Genomic DNA, 18,182 nt, shown 5'->3' with positions numbered 1-18,182 from the left:
CTTTTATTATTAAAACAGTTCCGGTTTTGTTTCTTCCAATGAGGAACATAACTTCTCTCTCTCTCTCTCTCCTCTGTCTCTCTCGGTTTTTTTGAAACAGGGTTTCTCTGTGTAGTCCTGCCTGTCCTGGATCTCACTCTGTAGACCAGGCTGGCCTCCAACTCACAGAGATCTGCCTGCCTCTGCCTCCCGAGTGCTGGGACAAAGGTGTGAGCCACCACTCAGGCTCCATAACTTCTTTTTGAGGAAAGGTCTTGCTATGTACTTAGCCCCGGGTGGTCTCAAACTTCAGCAACCTCCCCCTCCCTTTCCCAAGTGCTGGGGTTACAGGTTCAAGCCATCATGCCTGCTTATGAGAATATTTTTATTGGGGGGCTGGAGAGATGGCTCAGAGGTTAAAAGTGGTGACTGCTCTTCCAGAGGGTCCAGGTTCAATTCCTAGCACCCATATGGTGGCTCACTACCTTCTGTAACTCCATTTCCAAGGGGATCCAACACCCTCTTCTGGCTTCCACAGGCACTGCATATATGTGGTGAACAGACATACATGTGGGAAAATCGCCATACTTGTAAAGTAAAAAAAGACCTTAACAAAAAAAGGATATTTTTATTGGATCTTCTGGAACCCCAGGGCAGGGTGTGCATGAGGAAGAGGGTTGGGCAGTTGTCTCTCTGGCTCCTCTCTGAGCTTGTGGAGTGGAAAGCAGGGCCATCTTGCTGGAGGAGCCAGAACACATCTGTGGGCAGGCGTGGGCTGGAGTCTCTAGTTCTGCTTTCTGCTCCATGGTCCTCATCTGCCCTGACCAGTAGAGCACGCATCACTCTGCTCCCCAGCCTACCAGTCTCTGGCTTCGGTCCCAGGGTGCAGGTCACACTCTGCATCATCTTGACTTAGTTCTCCAGCATCTGTTCACAGGTGCGTGCCACATCGCTGATCTTGAGGCGGGCATAGTCCACTCGCTTCAGCGCCATTTGACAATCCTTCCTGGAGGAGTAGCTGGAGCCCTCGTGGGGCTGCCCTGTGGCCACCTACAGGACAGTTGGATCGATCAGTGGAGCACTGCCTTCCGTGACCACCCCACAACCAGACATCAGGTCTCTGATCTCATTTCTGTCCTGAGTTTGACCTACTTTAGCTGTGTGGTAGCTCAGCGATCTAAGGCAAACCACTTAACCCATGTGAACCTCATCTGTGAAATGTGGCCGGCCGTGAGTACTTCCTAGAGTTGGAGGATAAGACTGCAGAGTAAGGACTTTGGAAGTCTCCTAGTGCTGTCCCTTTACTTGGTCCCCAAGCATATGGGGCGTCATCAGGTCAAGTTTCTGGGAGCAAAGTTCAGTGGCTTCAGTTTTATGTTTTGTTCAGCACTGGGGCCTCCTTTAGAGTAGGCAGGTGCTCTATCATGGGGCCCCGCCCTCTTTTTTTACCTACTGGGTCTAAATTGCCCAGACAGGTTTTGAATTTGTGATTCTCCGGCCTCTTGAGTGGCTGAAATTACAGGCCTATACTACCTGGTCAGACTAGGTATTGTTTACACACCCTATACACTTTTAATCCCTAGCTTTTACAGGACTAAACCAGCCCTGAAATGAGGCTACTTCAAGCCAGGCAGTGGTGGCACACGCCTTTAATCCAAGATCTTTGGAGGCAGAGGCAGAGGCAGGCAAATCTCTGAGTTCGAAGCCCAGCCTGGTCTACAGAGCTAGTTCCAGGACTGGCTCCAAAGCTACACAGAGAAACCTTGTCTTGAAAAAGCAAAAAAAAAAAAGAAAGAAAGGAGAGAGAGAGAAAGAGAGAGAGAGAGAGAGAGAGAAAGGAAGGAAGGAAGGAAGGAAGGAAGGAAGGAAGGAAGGAAGGAAGGAAGGAAGGAAGGAAGGAAGGAAGGAAGGAAGGAAGAAAGAAAGAAAGAAAGAAAGAAAGAAAGAAAGAAAGAAAGAAAGAAAGAAAGAAAGAAAGAAAGAAAGAAAGAAAGAAAGAAAATGCCTACGCCGGCATAAGAGTCAGCCTTACCCAGCTAAAGCTGGGAATCCCTAAGTCTAGGGCTGTGGTGGAGAGCTGGGGTCCCGCCCAGCACCTTCCTTGGGTTCCGCCACACCCACCTGGGTTAGGTAGCGGATCTGAGCCGACAGCTCCGCCTCCACGTGCTGCACAGAAGCGGTGAAGGCTGCCGCCTGCCGGTCTAGCAGGCGCTCGTTGGTTTTTTCCTTGGACAGTTCCAGGATCGCCGTTCCTGCCAGGGCGGGGAGAGGGCGGCGTTAGGCGGAGGCTGGCCACGTAGCCCCGCCCCCAGGCCAGCACTCAGGTCCCGCCCACGCCGCGCGCGGACTCCCGCCCGGCCTTGGCTCCCTGAGCTCCGCTCCTCGCCTCCCGGACCTGCGTTCTGGAGGATGGCGCCGATTTCGCGCTCGATGTCCTCCAGGGCGCGCAGCCGCTCGTTCGCCAGGCTGTAGGTAGCCATGGTTCCCGTAGAAAGTCCCGCAGGACGTCTTTTTCGAGACGAGGCGCCAAGGCCCGGAAATGCCTGTTAGTGTGCGCCTGCGCAGAGGCCACTGTAGCGAACACTACAATTCCCAGGATGCTCAGCGCGGCCTCGCCCTTCCGGGTCCACCTGGTCTAGTATGACTTCCAGGGCCTCTAGGGCCAGGTTAGATCGTGGGGGTGGAAAGAGGCGGTATTGATGTTTTTGTTTTCTGGCAGGGTCTCGCTGGAGACCAGGCTGGGCAGGAACTCACAGAGATGGAGATACTCTAAAGAGACACTTGTGTCTCTTCATCCTGACGGTCAGACAACTGAAAGAATGGATCCCAAAGGAATGGGTATTTTCCTAGGACTCTCATGCTGGGGGAAGGAAAGGGCACCAGCCAGAGCGGGGACTTGTCTTCCAGAGGTTTTACACAGTTCTGATAACCTGCACACCACATTACAGAATGAGATTGAACCCGGGTAATGATGCGTCAGGGGTGGGTGTAACCACCCCTTGACTGGGACTACTTGGATGTACACATTCTTAGTCCTCTATAAATAACCTTGATGTTACTTCAGGACCGTGAAGGCTGACTGAAGGGGCTTGCTGGATCTCTGTGTCCCTCTTCCCGAGGTGGCCACATTGAGTAAGCCTCCTTTTTCGGCATTCCACTTTTAACTTGGCTGTTTTAATTGATTTATTGAGCAAGAGTGGCCAGACATGACATTCGCACAAGTTTTGCCCCTCACCCCAACCCATGCAAGTTGAATAACAAAGTCTCTGCCTCCCTAATGCTGGGAGTAAAGGTGTGAGCCACCACTGAAACAGGTCTGTGGCCCAAAAGCTGTTTGGGCCTGCCAGATTTAACTGACACTGTCTGATGGCATTATTGAATTTATAAGAATTTATTAAGCATTGGCCCTGTGCAGGTGAGGGCGGTGGAAATTCGAGTGTGTTCCTCCATACTGGATAGTCATGGGCTCTTTGCAGGCCAGTCTCTCCCAAGGGAAGCCTGATGGAGTGTTAAGCTATTCTCCCTAAGGCTCCTTCCTGATTCGGAGCCCAGGTGGTTCTCGGGTCCTGGCTCCTTTCTATCTCTGGTTATCAATTAGGTGCTGCTCTAGGGATATAAAGACAAACAAGATGGTCTCCCACTCCAGTGTTTTGTTAGTGCAGGTGCAAAGTTTTTTATTTTTTTTTTATTTTTAAGATTTATTTGTTTTATGAGTATGGGTGTTTGGCATGCACGTATGTCTGTGCACAGTGTGCATGCACTGTCCATGGAGATCAGAGAGAGCAGAGGATTCTCTAGAACCAGAGTAATAGGCAGTTCTGAGCCACCACGTGGGTGCTGGGAACCAGGGTCCTCTGAAAGAGCAGTCAGTGCTCTTAACCACTGAGCTTTCCCTTCAGTCCCAGGGAAAGGATTCTTGGAGGAAGTGGTGTTTGAACTGGTTTTTGTTTTGTTTTGTTTGTTTTTCGAGACAGGGTTTCTCTGTGTTGTTTTGGTGCCTGTCCTGGATCTCACTCTGGAGACCAGGCTGGCCTCAAACTCACAGAGATCCTCCTGGCTCTGCCTCCTGAGTGCTGGGATTAAAGGCGTACAGCCACCACACCTGGCCCTCTGTCATTTTTGCCCCTTCAACTTTATACCCAGGTGCCCACCAAGGTGGAAACCCTGTTTTCCATTTCCAACAAAGAAGTCTCCAAGACCTTGGGAGAAAAATTGGGGAACTCTTCATGCAAGTAAAATAAATGAAAAGAGCAACTGGGTGAGGTGGTCCACGCCTTTAATCCCAGCATTTAGGAGTTCAAAGGCAGCCTGGTTTACATAGCCAGTTCCAAGGCCAGCCAGGACTACATAGTGAGACCCTGTCTCAAGAAACAAACAAAATGACAAAGAGGAATGGAAAAACGGGGCATATTGTCACCTGCCTATGACCCTAGCCCTGGGCAGGTCAAGGCAGGAGGATCAGAATTTCAAGGTCATCCTCAGCTAAACAGTGAGCTCATGACCAGCTTGTGCTCAATGGAATTCTGTCTGCAAGAAAACCAAACAAGCCGGGCGGTGGTGGCGCACGCCTTTAATCCCAGCACTCAGGAGGCAGAGCCAGGCGGATCTCTGTGAGTTTGAGGCCAGCCTGGGCTACCAAGTGAGTCCCAGGAAAGGCGCAAAGCTACACAGAGAAACCCTGTCTCGAAAACCAAAAAAAAAGAAAAGAAAACCAAACAAACTAAAAACTACACTAAAAAGTGAAGAAATAAGTAGTGATGGTGCTAACCTTAACGCCAGGGGCCACAGACAGCAAAGTCAAGGCTAACCTAAAGATCCCAAATGCTGGCACTGTGGCTTAGAAGCTTTGTTTGGAACTCTGGGTTTTATCCTCAGCACGGAAAAGAAAAACAGCCAAAAGAGAAAGGGACGGGAACGAGTGTGGAAACATTAGATGATGGCTGGGGCCAGCGGCTGGTGGTGGTTGGCTCAGCAGTGAAGTGGTAACTAAACCAACAGTAAGTTCTAGGGAGCAGACTGCCCTTAAGTTAGTGGTCGTGATGTGACTTTGGGTAAAGCTAGTACCAAAATTCAGGGGCTTATTTGAAGTAATTAAACTACCAGATCTTGACTTCACACATCTTGGCAACTACCCCTTACCCCAGGAGAATACTCAAGTGTTTTTTCTTTTTTTAGATTAGACCCTCTGGGGGCCAGAGAGATGGCTCAGCAGTTAAAAGCACTGGCTGCTCTTCCAGAGAACCCGGGTTCATTTCCCAGCACCCACATGGCAGCTCACAACTACCTGTAATTCCAGTTCCAGGGGGTCTGCCCGATGCCCTCTTCTGGCCTCTGTGGACACACATTCACTCAAGCACACACACACACAAATAAACAAACAAACAAACAAACAAAAATTAGGATCTTGCTGTATACCTGGCTGGCCTGGGAAACACTACAGATCCAGCCGGCCTCAGAGATTCTTCTGTACTGTTTCTGCCTCCAAGTACTGGAGGTGCATGTGTGCTACCACACCTTGCCTCAGAGAGTTCTTTGTTGGAAATGGAAAGCAGGTCTTTTTGCTTGGTGGGTACCTGGGTAGAGTTGAGAAAAAAAAGCATGGCCCTGAAAACAAATGAAGTGAATGTTTATGTACTTGGTTATGGTTTCTACACTTGACAGCCAAATTTATAGTTTCCAGGTTCAAGATTCCAGGATGCTCCTTGGGAAACTTGATTACCCAGGGTTCTAACAAAATCCTTAGCCAGACAAGACCATGTTGAAATTCATTGCTGGTAAGTCCCGGTGTATACATGGAATAGTTAGTCAACTTCTTTTCACCTCAGGCTCTCCTGGAATTGGATATCCTCCTGCCTCAGCCTCTTGAGCACAGGGATTACAAATTCACACTACCACTTCACTTTTGAATATGACCAGACAGAAGAGGATTTCTAGATATTTGAAGAACTTTCTAGCATGAAAGCAATAAATACAGAGGAAAAACAAATCCTAGTGGGCTCAGATAAGAGATTTTGTATGTTCGATTGTTTTTGTTGAGACTGTGGCATATTCCTGTGGTCAGAGCTAACTTGAAAGACTGGGGTGTGAGGATCACTGGAGCCCTGGAGTCTGTGGGCTGCCTGGGCGACATAGCAGGAATGCCCCCATTTATTCTATTTTATTTATTTTCTGAGACAGTGTCTTGGTATGTTGCCTATGTTCCTTGTCTCTTCTTCCAAACAAACAAACAGGGTTGATTACAGAAGAATGGCATGGAAAACTACATCATGAAGATATGAAAAGATCATCATGGGCCGGGCAGTGGTAGCACACGCCTTTAATCCCAGCACTGCAGAGGCAGAGACAGAGGCAGGTGGGTCTCTGAATTCGAGGGCAGCCTGGACTGTATATCAAGTTTCAGGACAGCCAGGACTAAACAGAAAAACCCTGTCTCAAAAGGAAAAGAAAAACGTCCATCATGGGATGAAAGAGAAACTGAGGAACTCTGCATTCAGGTTAAGAAAATGAAAAGCTGGCCGGGCAGTGGTGGCGCATGCCTTTAATCCCAGCACTCGGGAGGCAGAGCCAGGCGGATCTCTGTGAGTTCGAGGCCAGCCTGGGCTACCAAGTGAGTTCCAGGAAAGGCGCAAAGCTACACAGAGAAACCCTGTCTCGAAAAACCAAAAAAAAAAAAAAAAAAAGAAAGAAAGAAAATGAAAAGCTGGTATGTAGCAGATGGAAATTTGAGCACCAGCCAGTTCCAGGCCTGTAACACGAATTGCTAAACGGTTTTTTAATTTAAAAAAACCCAGTACCAGATATTGGGGTAAATGCTGAAAGATCAGAGAGATAAAAGAACAAGCTACTGCCACCTCTTACATCTAGGAATCCTCAGCCTGAAAAGCTCCAGCCAAAAAAGCCTTTAGTTTCTGTCTCCTCACCCTTATATAACTTTCTCCGCCCAGTCATCACTTCCTGGGATTAAAGGCATGTATGCTTCCCAGTACTTGGATTAAAGGTGTGCACCACTACTGCCTGGCTCTGTTTTCTCTCCTAGACTGAGTCAATTACATGTAGTCCAGGGTGGCTTTGAACTCACAGAGATCCATATTTTGGATCTCTGCCTCCCAAGTGCTAGGATTAAAGGTGTGTGTCACCACTGTCTGGCCTCTATGTTTAATCTAGTGACTTGTTCTGTTCTCTGATCTTCAGGTAAGTTTTATTAGGGTACAAAATATATATTAGCACATTTTCCCTTTTTTGTCAAAAATAATAAAAGGTTATAACTGATGTAATAAAAACTATATATAATAAGTATATATAATATATATATATATATATTATATATTACATTAACAATGTCCAGTCCATTAACATTTGACAAATCCAGAGAAAATACTCCATATTATATCCTATTTTGGTGAGTCCAAAGTGTTGTACTTAATTCACTTTTGTTTGTTTGTTTTTTCTTTTCTTTTTTTTTTTTTTATTTTTCGAGACAGGGTTTCTCTGTGTAGCTTTGCGCCTTTCCTGGATCTCACTCTGTAGACCAGGCTGGCCTCGAACTCACAGAGATCCGCCTGGCTCTGCCTTCTGAGTGCTAAGATTAAAGGCATGCGCCGCCGCCGCCGCCGCCGCCGCCGCCGCCGCCGCCACCACCACCACCACCACCACCCAACTTAATTCACTTTCTATCCTAACTTGTATTGCTACCTAAAACTGTCTTTTGATGTCTTTCGAACTTATACACTTGGGGTTGGGGATTTAGTTCAGTGGTAGAGTGCTCGCCTAGCAAATGCAAGGCCCTGGGTTCAGTCCTCAGCTCTGAAAAAAAAAAAAAAAAAAAGACAAAATAACAAACTTATACACTTTATACCTCTTTAGTGAGTTTCTTTTCTGTTAACAAGGAAAACTATAACTATCTAGTCTTCAACTCCCTCAGAGACCTCAGAAGGAAATAATATTACCTAAGTAAGCAGGAAGTGCAAACAAGCAACTTCCAAAAATTTGAGAAATGATAGAAACAGTTGTCTGCCTAGACAGTCACCCAAGGTTCCTCTGCAATGTTAGGGCATCCATCTTCAGCCTACAGGCCTAGCATATCTGACAGACTCATCTGTGAAACAGGATTTTCTAAAGGGCCTTCCTACCTTGGCAAAGTTTGGGAGTCCTTTCTTTTGTGTCCTGCTTGTCCATTTTGGATAGCTTACTGTCAGCAGTTGAGGCAAGGGCACTTTCTTGCCCAGTGGCTAACTTTTGCCACAAAGAAAGTAAACTCCATATGGAGTTTCTTTGATACCCACCATCTTCTCTGAAGTAGATTGGTGCTACCAGGAGCAGACATGTCTCACTGTCATTAAAAAAAAAAAAAAAAGAATCTATTATTATAAAATCTTAAATGCCATACTCTGTAGATCTCTGAAGTGTTTGAAGATGACCTGTCTATCTAAAATATATCTGTTTGACCTTGAAAACATACCTAATATGACTTACAAGTTTGATTGTAATGACTAACTACTAACTTGCATTTCTTTATATCCTAATTAGTTGGTAATAATAACTTTCAAGGACTAGCATGTTGCACTACATTGTTAAATGAACTGTATAGGTACAATACCTTGAACAAGATAAGTGTATATACAGTATATTCCAATAAAATCAATCTCAAATTAGTATCAATATACAAAATTTGTATATAATATACAAAAATCCAATGTAAAATAATTAAAACTAGTAGTTGCTTTTTAAAAGTAGATTCAATAATCTGCCTTTTTTTGTCTTATCATATCCATATCCTCCCTTTTGTCTTTTCAGAGTAGATTCAATAATCTGTCCTTTTATCATGTCATTTCTATACCTTTTTTTTCAGAGTAGATTCAATATTCTACCTTTTATCTTAATCTATATTGTCTTTTTTTTCTTTTCAGAGTAGACTCAATAATCTACCCTTTTATCCTATCATTTCTATATAATATATTTCTATATCATGTCTCCCTTTCTTCTTTTAGAAAGAGACTATGACCAATAACACTTTTTAACTAACCCCTCCCTTAACAAAGACAAATATCCATAATCCATTTTTTGGGAATGTGGGTATAGTTTTCTAGGCTACTTTCTGCTGGTTGGGGATACTGGTAGTCTTATGGGGACACAAAGAAAATTTAGGATTGTGGTCAAGTCCTGATTGTGAGGCTGTATCATCTTAGCTAGGCATCTCGATATTGTCCTGAGCAGTTTGTAGTCCAAAGCCAATCTTTGGGTAGTGTTTGTCAGCTTAATGGTATTATCATCGTCCTGATGGAATTGTCATTGTGGGGTCCCATCATCCTTTTGTAGACTTCAAAGTCACTGTTAGGCATGGTCATGGCTCACTGCAGAAAATCTTTTCCATGGGACATTTTTTCCAGATGATTTGCCCTTTTTCTTCAGATGTCTCATTTGTCCAGTATTCTTCAGATTCCATGGCTGGATGCCTTCATTCTCCTGAAAGACAAAAACAAAACCCTTTCCCAACCCTAACTTTGGAGAGTTTCTAAATCTAATCTTTATCAATTTTGATTTATGGTTTTTTGTTTTCTCTCCTATAGCTATCACCCCAAGCAGTATGTTTTTTTACAATAGGCATTAGGTTCTTTAATTGCTCTGAAAAGAAGTTTCTTCTACAATGACAGGAAAGGACTGAACCAAATTTGACATGGGGGCCTGCAAGAGGCCCCTCAGGGAGTTTCTCAATGGCAAAGGCAAGGGATTACCTTGTTTGTTCCTTGTTGATCTACATTTGTTAGTCCAGTGTCTGCCTTTGCCACACCTTTTGCATAATCCAGAAGGGAGGGGCATTCTGTTGGGATTTTTCCTTGAAAAAAACACTATTTCAAGAATACCCTGTTTACAGTCCCTTTTAGATGACCTTGTTTACTGCAACATTTGACATTACTATTTTTCTTCAAACCTCTTGCAATCACCTCTCCAAGCACCATCATGATCATGAGATTCAATATTCATTGTATCTCAGATCCATTCCTCCAAGGGTGCTGATCTTGCTTTTAATGGCCTAACCTTTTTTTTTTCCTTTTTTTTTTTCAAGATTTATTTATTTGTTGTGTACATTGATGATTTGCCTGCATGTATGTCTGTGTAAAGATGCCAGATCTCCTGGAATTGGAGTTATGGACAGTTGTGAGCTGCCTTGTGGGTGCTGGGAATTGAACCTGGGTCCTTTGTAAGAGCAAACAGTGCTCTTAACCACTGAGCCATCTCTCCAGCCCGGCCTAATTATTCTTTTGCATTGTGCATTAGTATTTTCAAAAGCCAGAGATTCAATTATTTGAATTCAGAAGTCTAGCTTCTGAATTTGGTATCATTCTATTTACTGCTGAAGTCAGTCTTTGTAAGAAATCAGTGAAGGTGTCTTTTGGGCCCTGTATAACTTTTGTAAATGACTCAATTTTCTTTCCTACTTCTTCAGTTCTGTCCCAAGCATTCAAGGCTGCCTTGTGGCATAAAGCCAGGGTGTGGTCATCATATAAAGATTGTCTTTGTTTATCAGCATTCTGCATAAAATTAGGGTGAAGTCATCATATAAAGGTTGTCTTTATATACCAGCATAATCGCCTTCTCCAAGAAGCTGATCTTGGGAAATTTCCATACCTCTAGCTCTACTTTGTTGTTCAGTGGTCTTAGCCTCATCCTTCCACCAGGTCCTCCATTGTAAATCAGGACCAGCCTCTAAGATTGCTGTAACCAAATCTCTCCAGTTAAGGGATAATTCTATTACAAGTTGACCATGAGTTTAACATCTGCTTCATGAAAGACGAGTGGATGCCATATGAGACTATTGCTTCTTTGAATCTCCTCAAATCTAACATTTGCACAGGAATCCAGTCAGCTCTTACACAGCCTTGAGGACATCTATCACTGGGTAGTTCCTGTAAGGTTACTGTGTAGATTAAGGTTGGCTGTTTGAAAGCCTTAGGCTGTTTCTCTGTAACCTTATAATGCAATGTTGAGATTGGTTCTCCTTTAAATTCTTCTTTCTGGGTCTGAGTTTCTCTATGATCTGTTTTAACAAGTTTTTCTAAAACTTTTATCTTGGCACTCATATTAACCAACTTTTTAAATGATAAAACAAAAATGGTCAAACAAATAATATTTATAATTGACATTATATCTATCTCATCAACATTAATTATCCTCTCATTTAATTGTTCCATTTTCAGACTGTTTAATGTATAGTCAAACAGAGACCAAATGCCTTCCATTGTAAAAATGTTTCCTGTTTTTTTAATGTGGGGAAAAAACTTTCTTTTAACTAATTCATCCCTTTAGGAAACCCCAATTGACTCACCGAATCTGCTGACAATGATGATTCAGATGACGGTGTGGCAGCAGCCTGAGGAGGGGCCCAGAGAAAGCTAAAGCCCACCGGGAGAGGAAAGAAGCGGAAGATCCAGCCCTCTGCCTGGGGGACGCGTGTGAACGTCCCTAACTCCTGTGGTTTGGAGCCTCTGGCATCCTCCCCTCCTGTTTATTATGCCCGCCAGTTCCACCTACCCTTTCCTGCCAAGCTGTTGGCCATTCAGCGATTTATTAGACCATCAGGTGTTTTAGACAGGCACAGTATCACAGCTTCACAGAGTTAGACAAATACAACATAAAAGAATGCAGCACATCTCTGCATCATTAAACAAATGTCCACAGCGTTAACAAATAAATGTACACATCTTAAACTAATGTCCCACAACAAGAGACAGTCTTAGCGCTGACCCCAGGCCAAATGAGTCACAGTCTGTGTTGAAAGGTCCTAGGTGACTTGTATGCACAATAAAATGTGTGAAACACTGCCCAAGGGCACTTACTGTGCATGCGTGGTGAGACCTGAGTTGTCCCTGCCCTGAGCTGGGGCAGGTGGAAAAAAGGAAGAGGAGGAGGACGAGACCTGTGTTAGGAGCCTGGCTTCGAAGTGGCTCACATTTCATCAAAGGAAACTTAGCCACATGTTTTCACCACCTCTGGAAAATGCAGGCCTTTTCTAAGTGGCCGGCTACTGCGGCTACACCTCAGGAGGATAGATTTTTAAGGGGGTATGTAGAGATTCACAAAGCTAAACTCCCAGTTAGGAAGACAGAATAAAAACATTTTGGTCTGTACAGACTGTCAGATTTCCCCAGGGAAGAGGCAGCTAGGACATCCACGAGCTGAGAAAGAGGTCATTTATGAGAGGTGACTACGAACCCCAGATCAATAGAAAGATTGTGAAGTATGTCTTCAAGGAGATGAAAGGGATGAACATCCTTAATTTTGAAAGGACGAAAATGTAGATTCTTGGAAGAGAGTATAGGGCTGGATTCATGATGCATTTGGAGAATAAGTGAATTTCAAATGACTATTACTCCGGGGAAACAAGGTTGTATAAAAATAGAGGGCCACAGAGTCCACTATAAATCTTCGCCAAGGCATAATTCAGTACCGGATATTGATCGGACCCCAACTGGTACAATCCTCAGGGGGATGGGGTCAGGATGGAAAGCATTGTACGGGGATCAGGAGGGACAAAGATGGGCTCGGCCTTCACCTTCTGCCAGGTTTGTCCAAGCTGTGGCCTGCATCTATAGATTCATCTTCAAATGTGGCCTACAAGATCATAAACTTGCAGGGCGGTGGAGGCACACGCCTTTAATCCCAGCACTCGGGAGGCAGAGCCAGGAGGATCTCTGTGAGTTTGAGGCCAGCCTGGGCTACCAAGTAAATTCTAGGAGAGGTGCAAAGCTACACAGAGAAACCCTGTCTGAAAAAAAAAATCATAAACTTACTTAAACCATCCTCCTCTTATTAATTTTTTTTGCAGTTTATTTTTTATTTTTGTGGGTTTTTTCTTTCAGTTTGTTTATATGGTGTATTTTTTTAAGATTTATTTATTATGTATACAGAAGAGGGCGCCAGATCTCATTACAAATGGTTGTGAGCCACCATGTGGTTACTGGGAATTGAACTCAGGACCTCTGGAAGAGCAGTCAGTGCTCTTAACCTCTGAGCCATCTCTCCAGCCCTATATGGTGTATAACATTGACAGATTTTCGTATGTTGAACCATCCTTGCATACCTGGGATGAATATTTTTTATTTTTTTAAGACTGATTTTATTTAGGCCGGGCGGTGGTGGCGCACACCTTTAATCCCAGCACTAGGGAGGCAGAGGCAGGTGGATCTCTGTGAGTTCGAGGTCAGCCTGGTCTCCAAAGTGAGTTCCAGGAAAGGCGCAAAGCTACACAGAGAAACCCTGTCTCAACCCCCCCTCCCAAAAAGATTTATATTTTATTTATTCATGTATTTTGTATACAGTGTTCTGTCTGCATGTCATGCCGGAAAAGGGCATCAGATCTCATTATAGATGGTTGTGAGCCACTATGTGGTTGCTGGGAATTGAACTCAGGACCTCTGGAAGAGCAGTCAATGCTCCTAACCTCTGAGCCATCTCTCCAGCCCCTGCAGTTTTTATTTTGCAACTCAATTTTGCAGTTACAGCATAGTCTGCAGTCTGAGCTTTGTAGGTGACAGCATTGTGTCATATGTGATAGCTGGGCATCTGCTAGATGATGCTGAAAGGGGCAAAGTCAAGAAGGAGCAAAATGAGTAAGTTCAGAGATGGGGGGGGGGTAAATGTCCTCAGAAACATTTGAAGGAGGTGGAGAGAGTGGATCCCTGCAGGAGAAAGAAATCAGCCCTTTACTTTTCTTCTTGTTAAAACTCTTGTTGTTTTTTGAGACAGGGTTTCTCTGTGTAGTTTTGGTACCTGTCCTGGATCTCGCTCTGTAGACCAGACTGGCCTCAAACTCACAGAGATCTGCCTGGCTCTGTCTCCTGAGTGGGATTAAAGATGTGCACCATCACAGCTCGGCCTTGTTAAAACTCTTAAAGCTGCTGGGTGGTGGTGGTGCACATATTTAATCTCAGAACTCAGGAGGCAGAAGTAGGCAGATCTATGTGAGTTTGAAGATAGCCTAGTCTATGTAGTGAATTCTAGGACAGCTAGGGCTATGTAATGGGACACTAAATGAAAAAAAACAAACAACAACAAAAACCCAAACATGGTGCATACCTTTAATTTCAGCACTTGGGAGGCAGAGGCAGGTGAATCTCTGTGAGTTCCTGGCCTACAGAGCAAGTTCCAGGACAGCTAGGGCTACACAGAAAAACCGTGTCTTGAAAAAACAAAAACAAACAACCAAACAAGCAAACAAAAACAAACCCAAACAAATACAACCACCACACAAAAGAATATTGTAGCACCATAGGACTCTTTTTTGTATGTATATAGTGCTGTAGATAAACTCAGGGTCTTGAATGTGCTAGGCAAACACTACTCCAGCACTTATCTGCTGCCTTAAAAGGTCTGTATTTATTACCTTGAAAATAAAAAGTAAATTTTAAAAAAGAACCAAGCTTGATAGTAAGTCCAAGCATTTGGAAGGCAGAGGTAGAAGGAAGAGGTCAAGGCCAGCCTTATCTACTTGTCTCAAAAAACCAAACCAAGGGGCTGTAGAGAGATGGCTCAGCAGTTAACACTGACTGCTCTTCCAGAGGACCCAGGTTCAATTCCCGGCACCACAAAGTGGCTCACAACCAACTATAACTCCAGTCCTAGGAGATCCAACACCTTCCTCTCATATCTATAGGTACCTCATGCATGTGGTATGCAGACATACATGCAAGCAAACTACCCACATACATAAAGTAAACATAAAGATTAAAAATAAAACAACAACAAAATCCAAACTAAAACCAGAAAAAAGTGGGAGAGAAAATCGAGATAGACATTCCTGTGAAAGAGACTTCGGAGTGGAGGAGAGGTCCCCCCGCCCCTTGCTTTCTTCCCTACGTCCTCTCTTTCCTTCCTTTCTTCATGTTCCCTTCAATGGAAGGGACTGGAGTGGGTTTATTTACCTTGGAGGAAGAGCCAGTAGGGAGAGATAGAGGTTGAGGAGGAGGAGATGGTTTGATGAACTGAGATCTAGGAGGAGATGGGAGGGGAGGTGTGAGCAGAGAAGGAGGGACTGGCCTTGCCCTAGGGATGCACCATAACCTTCCTGTCTGAACTGTCTTCTGCATCAATGTAGGGGAGCAGGGGGTGGGATGCCCATATCACCCATGTTTTCTTTTTTTCCCCTTATCTGGAAAAGGGGGAGAAGCCACTGAGCATGAGGCAGGGGTAGAATTAGTAGTATGGGGCAGAGGAGGAGGTAAGGGAGTTATTAGGTATTGAAAGCCCAGCCTAGGTTAGAGACGATCTGTGGTCCTGGATCTCTACTCAGGCCTCAGTACAGTGTCAGAAGCTGTGTGTTCAAAGGTATTTGTCGAATGAACAAATAAGTGTGGTCATGTGACTCCTGTCATTGGCAGTGTACGCCAACCAGCCACTGGCCCTGATGTTAGCGTAAAGAGGTGGGGGTGGGTGATGGATCTAGCGGTGAGGTTTTCATGGTGAAAGGGAAGAGAAACCAAGAGTGCCCATGAGATAGTGGTTGATAAGGCCTTGGAAAAGATCTTGGTGTGTGAACTGGAAAGAACAGGAAGTGTCAAATCATGAGCCAGTTAGGAAATGGCTATAAAAGTCTACCTCGGACTAAAAGTGTGCGCATTAATAATATCAGAAGGAAGTGTTTTGCTATAATCTCAGCACTCTGAAGCCTAAATCTCAAGAGTTCAAGCCAGTCTGGGCTCCAGAATGGAGACCATGCCTCAAAACAGACAACAGAAATGTTTTGGAACTAGATAAAGGTGAAAGCTATACAACACTGTGGTGTGGAGATATCGAACAATGTCACACCGTGTGCTCTAAAATAAAAAGGGAACAAGATACAAATGCAGAAGATGCAGCCACCTTTAATCCCAGTACTTGGGAGGCAGAGGCAGGTGGGTCTCTGTGAGTTCGAGGCCAGCCTGGTTCCAGGACAGCCAGGACTGTTACACAGAGTGACCCTGTCTCAGAAAAACAAACAAGCAAACAGCAACAACAACAACAAAAGGAGAAGAAGATGTAACAACCTGGGAAAATACCGTATACTACACAGGGTTAATTTCCTCCCCCCCCCCCCCCCCCGCCCCCTTCCTTTCTTGTGCTTTGGGCAGCTAGGCAAGTGCCCCACCAACAAGCTAACAAACCCTGCCTTCTGCCTGTTCTTTCCCTCGGGGCTGGGGATTGAACCCAGGACGCACACAGCCTGGGTGAGTGCTTTCTCACCGGGCGATACTCCAGCCTTTATTAGTGTACTCATTTTATTTTCCATTTGTCCATGTGTGCTTCATTTGTTATTTATGTATTTGAGACAGGATCTCCCTGTGTTGCCCTAGCTGGCCTTGAACTCACAGGTTTGCCTGCCTCTGCGGAGATCAAAGGTGTGCACCACCACACCCAGCATTTATTTGTTTTGTAGACAGTGTCTCACTCTGTATTTCTGGCTGTCCTGGAACTCAACATAGATGAGCCTAGCCCCAGACTTGAGGCAATTATCCTGCCTTTGACTCCTGAGTATGGGGATTATAGTGTGTCATTATGTCTAGATTATCAGTGTATGTTATTGTACAAAATAATGGGTTTCATTATGCCATCTATGCACATATATGAAGTTTTGACCATATTCCCTGCCTTATTACCCTCTCTTACCCCCTTTACTCCATGGACCCCTTCTTCTTGCCTATCAGTTCTTTTTCTATGCTACCTTTGCACACATGTGAGAAAACATGCAATGCTTGTCTGAGACTTGATTAGTTTACATGGCAAGATTTTGCTGTATTCTTTAAAAATCTGTATTGTATAGGAGCGTTTATGTACATGTCCCACGGTTCCTGTGTGGAGGTCAGAGGACAGTTTGTCTTGTGTGTTCGGGTATTGAACTTGGGTCTTCAAGATTGATAGTAAGCACCTTTGACCACGGCACCATTTCTCCAGCCCTGTTTTGCTGCACTCTTAAGAGCTTTTAGTCTCTTCAAGGTGTGTGTGGATGGCTGTGGCTCAGGGACAGAGCCCTTGCCTAGCATGCTGAGGTCCTGTGTTTACCAGCTTGCACGGCCCCACCTACCTAACCCCCTAAAAGAAATACAAAGGCATCAGCTCGGGAAGTTGGGTTTATCTTCTCTTATAATCAGATAAATGTAATTGAGATAGGAAATACTTGGGGCAGGTGAGATGGTTCAGAGGTGAAGAGCAGTGATTTTTCTTTAGAAGACCAAGGTTTGATTCTCAGAATCTACCTGGCAGCTCACAGCTACCTGTAATCCAGTCCCAGGGGATCTGACACCCTCACCATGAGTACTGCACATACGTGATACAAACATATACATGCCAGCAAGACACTCAGATATGTTAAAAAAAAAAAAAAAGCTGGGGCATGGTGGCATACACCTTTAATCTCAACACTTAGGAGGCAGAGGCAGGCAGATTTGTGAGTTGGAGGCCTGGTCTGGTCTACATAGCGAGTTCCAGGACAGCCAGGGCTATGTAATGAAACCCTGTCTGCAAATAAATAAATAAATAAATAAATAAATAAATAAAAATGAAACAGTAACACTGTATTTTACCTGCAATGATATGATTAGAAATATGTTCACCCTCTCTGAATTAAAAAAAAAAAAAGCTTGTGTGTGTGTGTGTGTATCTCTATGAAGGTTATGTGCACATGAACACAAGTGCCATGGAGGCCAGAAGGGAGACTCAGATCCCTGGAGTTGGAGTTCTAGTCTATTGTGAGCTGCCAGACATGAGTGCGGGGAACCAAACTCGGGTCCTCTGCAAGAGCAGTCCATGGCCTTCCACTGCCGAGCCCACCCCTCCAGCCTGCAGCCCTCTTTTCAGGGCTCTGACCTACAGTGCATGGCACACAGCCCGAAAGACAGATCTTTAAGAATAACTTATAAAACAGAACTAAAAAAAAAAAAAAAGTGGACATTCAGAGTGTCCATTAGGAAACCAGTAAACATAAATGACATCTAGTGACTAACAGCTGCTCCTTAAAGGGATGGGGTGGGTGTGAGCAGGGCTGCAGGAAGCTTCTTCCGGGTCACACTGTCAAGTGAAGGCAGCGAGATGTGGATGAGCTCATGGCTTGCTGCCCCTGTATTGAGATGAGGCAGTGAGGATTTCATGTGTGACTCAACACAAAGAACGGTCTTTGAATAAACAAGGACAGCGGTGGTTGGTAGGAGGAAGAAATCAGGGTCAGGGACGGGCAG

At 44.7% G+C, this 18,182-nt stretch overlaps 1 protein-coding gene and 1 long non-coding RNA gene across 2 annotated transcripts; one reads left to right on the top strand and one right to left on the bottom strand.

Annotated features, from left to right (window-relative positions):
• Positions 1–587: 587 nt before the first annotated feature.
• Positions 588–2,552, bottom strand: Med11 (mediator complex subunit 11). The gene is made up of 3 exons (XM_006994143.3): positions 2,375–2,552; positions 2,101–2,231; positions 588–1,029 (listed from the first exon to the last, which is right to left on the bottom strand). Exons 1-3 carry the CDS (start codon positions 2,457–2,459, stop codon positions 892–894), a joined length of 354 nt encoding a protein of 117 aa, XP_006994205.1. The 5' UTR covers positions 2,460–2,552; the 3' UTR covers positions 588–891.
• On the top strand, positions 2,540–13,044 carry LOC121831340 (uncharacterized). The gene is made up of 3 exons (XR_006074712.2): positions 2,540–5,753; positions 6,210–6,331; positions 11,284–13,044. It is a non-coding gene; the product is annotated as an uncharacterized LOC121831340 (long non-coding RNA).
• The last annotated feature ends 5,138 nt before the right edge of the window (positions 13,045–18,182 follow it).

Source organism: Peromyscus maniculatus, chromosome 8, assembly GCF_049852395.1.
Source record: "Peromyscus maniculatus bairdii isolate BWxNUB_F1_BW_parent chromosome 8, HU_Pman_BW_mat_3.1, whole genome shotgun sequence".
In the NCBI taxonomy this organism is placed as follows: domain Eukaryota; kingdom Metazoa; phylum Chordata; class Mammalia; order Rodentia; family Cricetidae; genus Peromyscus; species Peromyscus maniculatus.
Note: the sequence above shows the minus strand (reverse complement) of the source record. Positions and strands in the feature narration are given on the sequence as shown.

Bases quoted from the DNA above. Each gene is read 5' to 3' on its own strand.
- Med11 (XM_006994143.3), bottom strand. From the start codon at position 2,459: ATGGCTACCTACAGCCTGGCGAACGAGCGGCTGCGCGCCCTGGAGGAC. The intron at 2,232-2,374 runs GTCCGGGAGGCG...CCGCCCTGGCAG, and splicing joins CGCCATCCTCCAGAACGCAG to GAACGGCGATCCTGGAACTG. The intron at 1,030-2,100 runs GTGGGTGTGGCG...ACTGTCCTGTAG, and splicing joins AGATCCGCTACCTAACCCAG to GTGGCCACAGGGCAGCCCCA.